At 32.4% G+C, this 13,335-nt stretch overlaps 1 protein-coding gene across 1 annotated transcript in view; it reads left to right on the top strand.

The window, feature by feature from the left end:
• The window catches only part of ARHGAP5 (Rho GTPase activating protein 5), a 108,816-nt gene that overhangs the window by 80,747 nt on the left and 14,734 nt on the right, over positions 1-13,335 (top strand). Inside the window, exons 4-5 of the mRNA XM_031952253.1 lie at positions 5,443-5,520; positions 9,509-9,640. Coding sequence (XP_031808113.1) covers positions 5,443-5,520; positions 9,509-9,640 — 210 coding nt within the window. The remainder of the gene's footprint in view (positions 1-5,442; positions 5,521-9,508; positions 9,641-13,335) is intronic.

The raw sequence follows: 13,335 nt of genomic DNA, 5'->3' as shown, positions 1-13,335 counted from the left end.
CCATTCTCAATGTCAAACTCCTTCAACTTCAGATTATCAGCAGCTTGTACTCTTTCATTAAAATAGGAAAGGATTTAATATTAGTTGTTAATGTTTGCTGTAGAGAAGGAAATAGCAGACTGCTCCATTATCTCTGCTTTTTTTAGCCTATGTCCTAAATCATTTATTTGGTATTTTCTTAATGTTATCTCCGTTTTTCTGACATCTTGGGAATTAATCCTTATGCTACTAGTAATCAAGATACTTGACAGAATTTTATGGAATGAATCCTCTTTTCTGATAGACCATTTCTTGAATGGTCAATTGCTCTTACTACTGAAATATTATTATAGTCGATTCTATTTAAGGATACCGGTTTGTATCAGTAAGTCTGCTTTAGAATATTTACAAGGAAATAAGCCTCATTTGCTTGTAGTCTGTGATCTAGAGGTTAAGCTTTAATCTCCAGACACTGCATTAAAGCCTTGCATTGTATCTGGGCAAATTATCCAACCCTTTGAGCCTTGGTTTAACTTTTTCTTTAAAATAAAAGAATCGAAGGTTTATAACAAAATGGCAGCATGAATGGTTACTTGTCAGTGTAATATTCTTGTTGTATCACTTCAAAAGAACAAAAAATATACTAAGTAATTAAAATTACAGGTAAAGAAGGACTTTCTAACAAGGTTAAATCTCTAGAGGGAAAAACAATTTGGAATGAGTATACGCTCCCATTTATACTGTCTACCTCACAGTTAACAAGAGACATGCATTTCAAGACTTGAATTTTCTATCATCTTTGTTATTCTCTTTTCATAGTGTTCATAGTCCGACTCAGAGTCAGATTCCCACACATTTGTTGGGGGAAAATCAGGCTATGGTAGGAGGTGCAAGAACTGGGGAGAGCAATCTAGTGGTATAAAACTAGATAGAATAAACGAAATTATATGAGTGTTATAGTGTTTTACCTGCTTTAGGAACCCCCAAAATACTTTATGGAATGAAACTTCTTTCTTGATAGCTATTGTATTTCTTGAACGGTCTACTCTTACTTACAGATACCTCTGTATTACACATGCCTTTTCTTGATTGTAGGAATGGTTCAGCATAAAATAAGACTTTGTATAAAAATCATAAATTTGAAAAGGATTTATTTTAACAGAATCCAGCACCTATTTTTGTTAAGACTAGGATACATAGTTATTTTTCCTTAATGTAATAAATAATACAGTAATGATAATAGTGTTAGTGAAGTGTAGATGCTGTTAAATCTATTTTACAGAGAAGGAGACTGATGTGCTAAAATGACTTAATCATGGTAACATAGCTAGTTGTCTGAAGCAAACTCATGATTTCCTTCAGGAAGAACTAGCACCTTTAATTTAAGGACTTGCCAAATCTTTTTCAGGGCTGCTCATGAACCTTTGGTGTCTATCTGCTACCCAACTCATATGAGCAGCCACCCTGTCCTGATAAAACCACCTTGACAAGTGAGCTAAATCAGGTTGAAGGTAACCAGTAGACCTTAAATTCATTAGAGGTAAGGGGTTATCTATCCTCGGCATGTGAAGATTTCTCTCAGTGGAATAGGTGAAGGAAAATATTTCGTTCGAATGGCCATAAAGGTGATGGAGGCAGGCACTTGTGGATCACTAAGAGTGTGGTAAGAAAGACGTTGATTACATCAAGTCATCCATTGCATCCTAGGCAATCATTTTAACCACCAATCATTTTAAATTTTGTCTTGCTATGTGATTTCAGTGACCCTGAAAGAGTGAGGCTGATTATTTTATTCAGCCCTTTTCTTAGATAAATCCAATTCACATACAAGTCAAGACATCATCCCCATAGTATCATTGATCTTCTTTGAAAGGAAAAATGAAAAATGCCCATCCCTAGTGATCCAGTAATGAGAAAATGAATAATGGGACAAGAGAGGGAACAGACAATATAGAGGAACCTGATATCTTTAGGTTCATATGACAGGAGGAAAAAATACAAGAAAACGAAGGGAAAGATTTGGATATTCTTAACATTGTGTCTTACAAATTGATGTGACTCAATCAGAAAAAAAAGAAAAAATAATACATAAAAGCAGTAAGGTCTGTTAACATTCCAAAAGCAAAAGACGATATGTATAAGGGATGCCTCTCATTTGGGGAATGATTAAGCAAGCTGTGATATGTGATCATGATAGAATATTATTTCACTATAAGAAATGACAAGCAGGATGATCTCAGAAAAATCTGGAAAAACAATGTGAACTGATGCAAAGTGAAATGAGAAGTGGGAAAATGTTGTATATAATAACAATATTGTTTGATAAAGAACTGTGAATAACTATTTTCAGCAATAATTGATCCAAAACAATCCCAAAGGACCATGATGAAACATACCATACATCTCCAGAGAAAGAACTAAGATTGTTTGAATATAGACTGGAACATGCTGTTCTTCATTTTTTTCATTCTTTTTCTTTTACTTGAGTCTTGTACAAAATGTCAAATATGGAAATATTTTGTATAATTGAACATGTTTAAAGTTCATATCTGATTACCATCTCAGGGAGGGAGTGAAAGGGGAAGATATAAAATTTGGAATTCAAAGCATTTTTAAAATGTTTCAAAATTGTTTAAACATATAATTTGGGGGAGAAATAGTATTTTTAATACCTTATTTATGTTGTTTTAGTCATTTTGTATATTGTTTTCCTGCTTATTTTTCCCATGCCTCTCTCTCTTAAGAAATAGTAATTATGAAGAATTATTATTTCTTAGCAGCGCAGTAACATTCTATTACTTTCATATCATAGCATTTGTTTAGTCATTTTTTAATTGGTAGATATCTCTTTTTCTAGTTCTTTGCTACTGTAAAAAAGTGTTGTTATGAATATTTAGATGTATATTGGAATATAAGTTAGATTTTTCAAAAATGAACAAGACAACAACATAATAATATGAGGTGAACTTGTTAAACCACTTGAGGCTCTCAAAAAGGAGGTCAGTTTGAGGAACTTTGACAGAATAGTATAGAAGTGAGAAATTGGAGTAAAAAATGAATAAAAGAGGACTAGGAATCTGTGAGTTTTGTATAACCCTAAAAACTGAACATGTGATACACAAAGAAAAGCCAAAGACCTCATAAAAACAGGTTTCACTGAAAGTCCTAAATGCTGTGTTATAAGACATAATATATGAATATTGGCCAGGCCAGAGAGATTTACAAACAAATTCAGTCAAGCCCTTAAAGACAAATATCTGTGGTACAAAACCCCTCAATAACTAAATAGTCTTAGATACTCAGCTCTTTATGAATAATATAGGCCTCATATAAAAGATGTACAGTGGATTGATTATATATAAAAGAGAACATTAGATTCATTGAAAGAGTATCACTGAAAACATTTAAATGTTACTAGAAACACATTTATGATAACTATGGAAAATAGTAAAAACAGATAATGGAAAATGAATGTAAAAGTATGGTTTGAATGAATAAGAATATTATTTCATGTGGTAAAGTTTGGAATAGGAGTTTGTAAGTTGAAAGTGTCATTATAGATCCTAACATCCTGAAGAATTAAAAAATGTTTAAATTATATGCATGTATGTAGAGAAATGTTTGAACTACTTTTTTTCTTCAAAATGATATTTTCTGTTTCAGCAGTTTTAAGAATAAAATACCAATATTTAATGTTTTTAGTAGGCAAGATTAGTAGTAGTAAGTAGTAGTTTAGATGTTGAAATTAGAGGAAACTCATTTCAGATCCCCCTCCCCCCTTTTTTTTTTAAATCATTTGTCTTTAAGTGAGCCACTTAATATTCCTGGGCCTGAGTTTCATCATCTATAAAATTAATACCTAGATGGAATTACATGGTCATTGATGTCCTTTCTTTCCAGATCTAGATTTATGATCCTAAGTATCAATGTCATAAACGTCATGAGATTTTTGTGAATAAAAATCTCCCCATCTTAATATTAATAACAAACAATAATAATATCTCTATTGTTTTTACTTTATAAATTGCAGATGTAAGAACTCCAAATCATTTGCATAAATCTGTAAATTACTTTTTTTTACTACGATTGTAACTAAGAATTTGTATTTTAAAATTTTATAAATTCAAGAGAGAAAGTGTTGCTATACAAATTTGGGAAATCATTGACTTAAGCTTTCAAGAGGTCAGTTTTTGCATTTGCAAAATTAAGGAATTGGACAACATAATCTTCAAAAATACTTCCAGCAGCGTCAAAGCCAATTTTAGACTAGGTTAATAGTATTTTAAGAAATTTGAGTCAACATTGGCTTTCCTTTAAGAAAAATTTACCTTTTTAAAGAAAATCAACATTTTCATGCCTGACTTTGGGTTTTGTATCTGTTCTTAAGAAGATTGACAGATTAAAACATGATTTTGTAATTATTTTCCTCTCCTGGCATATTTAAATGAAATAACTATTTTCCCTCCTACATGAAGATGTGGATGAGGGTGAAGTCTTTAAACTTTAAAACTTTTTAAAAGTCAAAATAAAATTTAATTTTTTAACACAATGCTATGTCCTTCAGAAATATATTAGCTTATCATAATTTGTAAATAAAATTATCATTTTCCTTTTGAATGATTTGACAGATTTATTTCATTTATGTAAATGTGATTAAATTTTAAGAGCTTCATTTTCCTTTTTGGAATAGTTTCCATTTGTGTAGTAGGAATCAGGAGAAAGCGAATCATTTTATAGATATTTACCTTGTAGTCAGCTTTTCAAGAGCATGTTTATTCCATGAAGTATAGAAAGTACTAGCAGACAAGTAAATTAAAGAGCAAACATAAGGAAAAAAATGTAAGGGAAATTTTTCATGCTGATGCAGTGGAAGAGATGCCAGTTATATTTTTTAATTTTTGTGCCATACTTAAATTGCTTATGAAAACTAGCTCCAGCTTGATTAAAATTTAGTTTTGCACTGCTAATGTTTAATTATCGATAGAATTGTTTAAAATAAAACCTTTTAAAAGTTGTTAAAAATACGAATTAACTTTAACCCTACCAATATTTACTGGGGATGTACTGTACAAAAATCGGTAAACTAAATATAGCAAAAATACAGTTTTAAGACAAGTTCCCTGCTTTTATGGAATTTGCAGTTTAGTAGAGTTCGCCTCATGACCAAATGCTGTTTTTATAAATGACTTTCAGTTTATTCTTTCAGATTTTAATACTTTAGTAGGTCAACTTTCAAAATTCATTTTAATCTTTGACAAATTAAATAATAAAAACTATACATATTCTAATTAAAATGCAAGTTATTGTTCTAAAAATTCATTTAGAAAAATGTTTTATCATTTTTCAAAGTATTCCATAGCCTGCTTCAGAATTTCTAATGCAGTTTTCATTTTAGACAAATCTTTTATATACAAGGCACTATTTAAATGTGAATATTCTGAGTATGTTTTTTTTCTCTTCAAGGACTTTGTACTGAAGGCCTCTATCGTGTCAGTGGGAACAAAACTGATCAAGACAACATTCAAAAGCAATTTGATCAAGGTAATGATAAACTACTAAATATAATAAAATCTAATTCTATTCTTTTTGCTATAAGAATTTAATTGTTTAACTTTTCAGTGCAGCAAGCCAATATATTAAACAGAGTGACTCCTAAAAAGACCCTAGAATTTAGTTTCAAACCATTATCACCTTCAAATCCAGTTCTTTGGAATTTGATGAGTAGATACAAAAAAGAATGTGAAAAGCTGATAGTTCAACACTTTGATTTAAAAGGATGGAGATAAGATGTTAGAAAAGACATCTAGGTCAAGTAAAGACGGCAAGACATCTAGATGTTTTATGTTCACATAAAAACAATCGGTCCCTTGTGGTGGTTTTCTGGAGGCAGCCTTAGTCTCAGTTGAAATAAATAATTACTCCAAAATGCAGCCAGCTGGTAAAGATGCAAACGTTTATTTCTCTTTCCAAATTAGCCCGGTTAATTGAGGCCTATCTCTCTGCCTGGCTCCAAGAGATCTTGCAGCTTTTTCCTTGGCTTCTGCCTCTGCTTTCTTCAGCCTCCAGTCAGCACCAAGTTGGAAGATGCAATGAATCTCTCTTGCCTCGAAGATAGGGCTTGTAGGTTTTCTTCCAGAGTGCTCTGCCTCCGACCCCCATCGATATTCCATAGAAAATTCCCCCTAGCTCTAAGAGCTTCCTCCATATATCATCTCCCAAAGGTTAACTCCTCATTCTGGAGGCAGGGATTATGGGTTGTCTCCCAGAGTGCTCTCTGGTCCTAAGAACTTCAAGGGAGGTGTGAATTCAGACTAAGCCAGCCCTTGAATTCTCCCAAACGTGTGAACTCCATTGAGTACTTAGATATTTAAGAGCTCTCTAAAGGTGTGAACACAAGCATTGTTTACATCAGTTGTACTTAGTACCTAGTTTCAAGTTCTGGCCCAAAATATCTTCTTCTAAGATCAAATCAACTCCAATGGCTTAACAATTTGTAAAGATTCCAACAGTCCCTAAACAAGAAAATAACAAGGAAAAAAACCAAAGCATTCCTTAATCATGAAATAATTGGCAAACTCTTGGCCAGTAATGGAATATACCTAAAAAGTATTTATAATATTATAAATATATTAATATAGATAATGTGTGTATAATATTTTATATATAGAATATATTCTATAATATTAAAAATCTGATAAGTAACTGCATTTAACATGTAAAATGAAAAGAGGAGGAAATTGCATATAGTTGCCAAGCAGAATATCCTTAGAGTTGCCCAGAAATTAGCAGGGAATTAAACCCAGGAAAGGACACAGCAATAAAATCACTAGCCCCAGATGCCTTTACATAAATGTACAAAGAATGGATTTAAATTAAAAACTACAGAGATTCTAATGCTAGAAGGCAAATTTAAATTTGGGGAGGGATATTTTGGATACAGATCTTGTTATGCTTATGAAATTTTCAAATGATTCAAAACTAAGACAGCCAAAATATTGGGTGACAGAATCGGGATCTAAAAACAGTTTGACAGACTAGTGGTCATTGAAGAGGAGACCTAAAAGGAATAAAATTCATTCGGCTCCACACGTACAAAATGGAAGAGGGCCTAGCTAGATGACAATTTGTCTGTAGTAGCACTGCCAGCTCAGTGGTAGTGTAGCATACTGGAAGAGATGCTGAATCAGAAATCAAATGACCTGTGTTTGAAGATCAGCTATTGGAAATTAATAACCTTTTGGAAAAGGCTTTTAGTTTCATTTCCTCAAATTCTTTTCCAGCTTTACATCTAGTATTATGTTTTATTAGTGACAGTGTGCAATATGGCTGTCAGAGTTGTCATTTTAGTTTTCATTAGGAAATTCCATAAGTATCCCGTGTTAGGGAGAGGATAATTCTTTTTTTACTCTTCCATAGTCATACCATTCCTGAGCATTATTTTTAGGTAAGCTAGAATATGTTTATTGGAGAGCAACCTGGATGCCTACAGGTTTCAAGATCATACTAGATGAAGACTTAGTTGAAGGAATTAAGAGTATTTACCCAGGAAAAGAGAACATCTGGAGAATCATGATTTCTTTTTCAGGAGTTTAAAGGTGCCTAATAATTGAAAACTGGGATAAACTTGTATTTTATGGTTATGTAGGACAGAAAATGTTTGTTAGGGAAAACTTGCTAATAATAAAAGCTGTAAAAAAGAAACTAAGTTAAATATTTTGGTGGGAGATTGTTTCTTTCACTGTAGATCTTCAGACAAAGGCAAAGGCTTGAATATAATATCAGTCATATCAAAGGGTTATAGTCAGGTTCAGGTGAGGAACATTTTTGTAAAGTATTATGTATTAGCTGTTGTATTGAATGCTAAATAACTACTTTTCAGGTTTATTGTAACAGTGATTCTCATCCTAGCCTGTGTTCCAACTTCTGAGTTCATGTGATTCAGAAGCAAAGCAAGTAGATGAATGTATACTATAAGGTTAGCTTTACAGAGAAGGGAAAATATTTTTTACGCTTGAGTTTAGAGATAAGAATTTTGATAGGAGAATTTTACATTGAATAGAAGAAAGCTAGAATAGAGACTTCAATCAGGTGATTAGAACATAATGCTAATGAAATTAAATTTTACAAATTTGCTCCCTTTGTATGTGATCCCATTCAACTGTCTCAGAAAACAATGTGTAACCGGTTTGGGGTAGGGGGGAGAATGAATCAGTGAAAAACAAAATGAAAACCTACAAAACCAAAAACTACCAGCAACAGGTATTGATCAGTAGTGGTATGTTATATGCAAAGTAGAGCTTTAAAAACAGCCCAGGAAAAACTAATATTAGATTTTTCATATTTGTTTTATTAAGTGCTTTTGTGGTGAGAGGAGGGTAGAGCAAAAAACCTAGGATTTCATTGGAATGGGGAGTTCTTAGTGAGGAACTTTCTCTACCAATACAGATTGTTACCTTGTCTGCAATTGAGAGGCTTGCCTAGCACACAAAGAAGTTGTGACTTTATAGAATTTACATTAGCCAGTGTATTTGAGGTGGAGGTTGAAATCAGTTCTTCTGACTTCAAGGTTGCTACATCCATGCTACCTATTATTTCGTTAATTCATAATAAATTAGAAAGACAGCCTTTTCTTAAGTGAAAACAGGATCAGATTTGTTGTTTATTTTTCTTCACCATAGTTCATTCTTATTTTTTAATAATATTTAGATGTTAAAGTTAGTCTCCAGATTAATCAAGAGGGCAGGTTTTATAACCAACTAATAATGCTTGGTAGATGCCTAAACATCCTTTAAAAATTATTTGTTAAATACCTAGGTATCTTTCTACTTAGATTTTCTTACTACACAGAAATATAAATTTACTAACATTTTTCACTCATTCTGTTGAGAAATATTTCATTTTCTACATAAAGTTAATCAAATGACCCCATTTTGAATATTAAATAAAGAGGTTTTTAATTCATTGAATGTATTTCAATAGTTTTGAGTTTTTAATCACTTGAATTTAAATATATGTAAAATATTACAATATAAATTCTGAATGATCCTGTGGAAATATTTTGTTTTTGGTTTTTTTTTTTTTTAGTTTGTATGTTGTTGGTTTTTTTTTTAATTCTCTCTCTGTCCACATATTGTGTAATAAGTGGTAGAATCACTGAATGATGGTGTAGAGAGATAAATGCTTAAATTTTTTTCAGTTGTTGATAGCATGGCTGGTCATCATTTTATTAATGCAGAAGAAAAGTACTGGCATGTTATTGTGATAATTATAATTCATTCATGTACACCTTTCAAAATCCTAATCAATAGGAATTATAGTACAGATGACACAATGGCTTTCAAATTTAAGAAAAGTCCTTAAAGATGTAATTGGTAAGCAAGATTGAACCTTTTGGACATATTTGAATGTTAAATGGTAATTGACCTTATGCAAAATACATTTGACTAGTTTGCTTAAAACAGATTTCCAAAAGCATCTTGTTTTTATAATACTTCAACTGTTAAATTATCACTTCATTTTTATTTTGTAGATCACAATATTAATCTAGTATCAATGGATGTGACAGTAAATGCTGTTGCTGGAGCTCTGAAAGCTTTCTTTGCTGATTTGCCAGATCCTTTGATTCCATATTCTCTTCATCCAGAGTTATTAGAAGCCTCAAGTAAGTAATAACCTTTTGCCTTTTGTGGATTATTATAGATTACCAAGTAGTAGGCATTAACTTTATGATATCTCTTAACAGATTTGGTTGATTTTTAGCAATTTAGCCTTTTAGAAATGTATTTTGCTAGAACTTGAGGGTATTCAAAAGTAGTAAATAAATCTATCCATTACTGAGACATGTAGACATTCAAGTAATTGAAGCCATAAAATTAGACTTTGGTCTTCATTATCAGAGTTTTCAACAGATAATAGAAGTTCTTAGCACATTTTTAAGGCTATGGAGAGTGTGTGTCTGTGTGTGTTTGTGTGCATGCGCGTGCATGCGTGACAAAGACAGACATAGATTTTGGTGTAATTTGGCTAGCTGATAGAAGCCATTGATTGCATGGAGAAGCTATGTTAAAATTTAAGATATCAATTTCTTTGTTTATTTGTAGTGATCTACTTATTATACATGTGTTCTTATAGAGATATTTAAGTGTATAAGAGCTTACATAAAATGGACCATTTTGCTGATTTCTGCTTTAAACAATTTTTACATAATTTGAATTTGCCTGTGGAAATGGGGAATGGAGGGGGAAGTAGGAAAGGGGGTGCACACTCATCGAGGCAGGGGGTGGCTACCATATAGTTCAAGGCTACATGGCAGCCAGAAGCAGAAAAACGAGAGCAGGAGGAGAGGGACATGTTGGGGCTGGGTCCAACCATGTTGAGGTCTGACCAGAACAGACACCCAGTAGGAGTGTGGGGAATACATATAGAATTCAGACATGGACAAGAGAGGGTGGCTGATAACTCAGACAGGGGATAGACTCAGTACTAGAGTGTGGTCAGAGTGGGTTAAAAGTTTCTGCCTTGGAGGTCTTAAGCCAACACTAGAACTGATGGTAGGGATGGTCTCTCTGCTTTTATTCTTCTTTCTCTTGAAAGGATTTTTTTGTTAGGTTGTTTTTGTTTTTTTGGGATATGAACAGGCTATGGAGGGGCAGGAGCAGAAAGGGAGAGAACATAGGACTATTCTGTAAAATTATTAACAGGTATTTTTGAAATAGAGATTTTAAGAAGTTTTTAAAATAAAATAAAACTTTCATAATGCCAATTTATGTAAAATGGGAACTATCTGTATATGGAATTTTAAAAGTGATAGTGATGTTTTGACTTAGCTAGATAATGGAAACATTACGCATATTTTGGTTTCCATTTCTAGATAATTTTTATCTGGAGAGTTACTTCTAGTGTAATTCAGAGAATTTTCTTTGTATAATGCATATGATGGTGATGAAATTATTTGGATCAATAAACATAAGAGTTTATATTGGAAAACATTTTAATTCTGACTTGATTTCTTCTGTTGAAACCTGTCAATTTGATAGCTAGACCATTATTGAAATAAACTCAATTCAATAATGGTCTATCAATATTAAAACTTTGTAAATATTTGACTGGGTTTAGCACTAATGATATATCTATAACAAAAAATATACTCATTTTAGGCATGTGATGTTAACCATATTTCTAAATATATGTTTATTTATGTCCTTTTACTCTGAATAAAACATTTATTGTCAGTGTTGTAACTAAAAATATTTCAAATGTCATGTTTGGTATCATTTTTTCCTTCTGCAAGCAGGAAGACATTGATGACTTCTTTCATTGTACATTTAGAGTATATATAGCTAATGAAATTTGGTTAGATATGTATGCAAAAATGTATACTTATATGTATGCTTATGTGGTTATATGTGGCAACACAACTATGTCATTACAGTGGCTTGTGTGACCAACTGGTTAGAAAAAGACAAAACAGTCTCTTTTAAGGTGAAAGAATTTATTCCGTCTTCAGAATTATATCTTTCTGTAACATTTTCAAAACTGATCAAGATTTTTTTTTTTAATGATATAATCCTTACTTAACAAAGACATCATACCCTGATATAAATACTGGTTTCAGTAAACAAAATATCTGATGAGGATTCTTGGCATCTTATACTTTTTCTTGGCTGATATTGGAGGAAAGAATAGTTTTTAGCAGACCAGCCAAAATGGCAGGATAAGATGATATACAACACACCTAATTTCCCCTATAGCTATTCCAAGAAGATCTAACAAGCATGCCAAGCTGAATAATGATTAGGGAGTCTGAGGAAAAACCAGTGTCATCTTTCCCATCTAAGATCACAAATTTAATGTATAGGCAAATGGTTCTGTCTTGCAACTGTGGAAACTGTGGCTTAAGATATCTAACCCAGACTTTGGATTAAGAACAAGGCAATAATGCTGTTGAGCTGGAGAGAGGATTACGGACTCAGCACCTAAAAAAAGATCACAGAACTGTCCAGTTGACCCACATAGCGGGTCATTTACTCAGCCCTTGGCTTAGAAGAGGACTATAGCATTATACTTCTGACCTCATAGCAAGATTAACAACTCAGCCCAGGTTTATAACTAGGGCTAGGCTGACTATCTGGCAATGTCTATGAGTTTTCTAAAATCAGAACAAAATAGTGAGTTCACCTCAAAAATTTAGAGAATGGGTGAGCAGGCAGCACAGTCACTCTGAACCTGCAAAACCTTCTAACTAGCTTGCAGGGCTAGGACTAGAAATATCTACTGGAGCTCTACTTATAATTAAGTCTGCCTTTGTTGCTTAGACCTAAATCTGAGTGTGGAGGGTAAATAGTTTAGGAGTACAGCAATCAAACCGTGCATTTGATTTAATCTTATAAAGCTTGCTGAAAATTCAGAGCTTCCTCTTTCAAAAAAAATCCCTATGATTCTTGAACATAGCATATAATACCTTGAGAATGTAGCAAAAAGACCTCGGCTCAAATCAGTCTGGAGCTATATAAAACATTGAAAATCCTGCCACACGTTTGGAGAGTTTGTCTATAACATAGGTTCCCAGTTCAACAAGTAAAGCTTAGAAGAATGATAAACAAAAAAGATCAAGATCTATTTTGGTGACAGCAAAACACAAACTCAGAGGAGGAGAATCATTCAAAAATGCCCATTCTCAAAGCCTCAGAGTAGTACACGATTTGACCAGATACTTTAAAGTTTGTTTTTTTAAAAAAAAAATATATATATAATTATTATAATATATATTTACATAATATATTATTACACTAATAATAAATCTAAACAATTCTGATTAATATTATAAATGAAGTGGGAACATCAGAGGAAAGACTTGGAAAAGGTGAGAACTACCAAAGGAAGACTTGGAAAGAGATGTAATATAACACACGTGGTACAAATTTTATCCAAGTAAGAAAATTAAAATAGACAAAGATGAAGTTACCATGAAACCACAAAAAATATTAAAGCAAAGTTAAAAGAAATAAAGAGAGAGGGAAGGAAGGAAGGAAGGAAGGAAGGAAGGAAGGAAGGAAGGAAGGAAAATTAGAAGTCGGGAGGCTGAGCTGGCAAGCAGATTGAGATAATCAATGGATTACCATAAAGCCACAACCAAAAAATAATCTGTATATCATACTTTTAAGAAAGCTCCCAAGATATATTAAGGGCAAAGTAAAATAGAAATAACCTGCTATGTATTGCTAGAAAAGCTTCAAAATAAAAACTTTTAGAAACATCGTAACCAAAATATATAGCATTCAGATCAAAGAAAAATGTGGAAAGTAGCAAAAGTCCCTAGTACTAAGAAAGTAAAACCACAATCAAGATCACATGTAA

This window comes from Sarcophilus harrisii, chromosome 2, assembly GCF_902635505.1.
Source record: "Sarcophilus harrisii chromosome 2, mSarHar1.11, whole genome shotgun sequence".
NCBI lineage: Eukaryota > Metazoa > Chordata > Mammalia > Dasyuromorphia > Dasyuridae > Sarcophilus > Sarcophilus harrisii.
The sequence above is the reverse complement of the archived record's forward strand: the minus strand, read 5'-3'. Positions and strand labels throughout refer to the sequence as shown.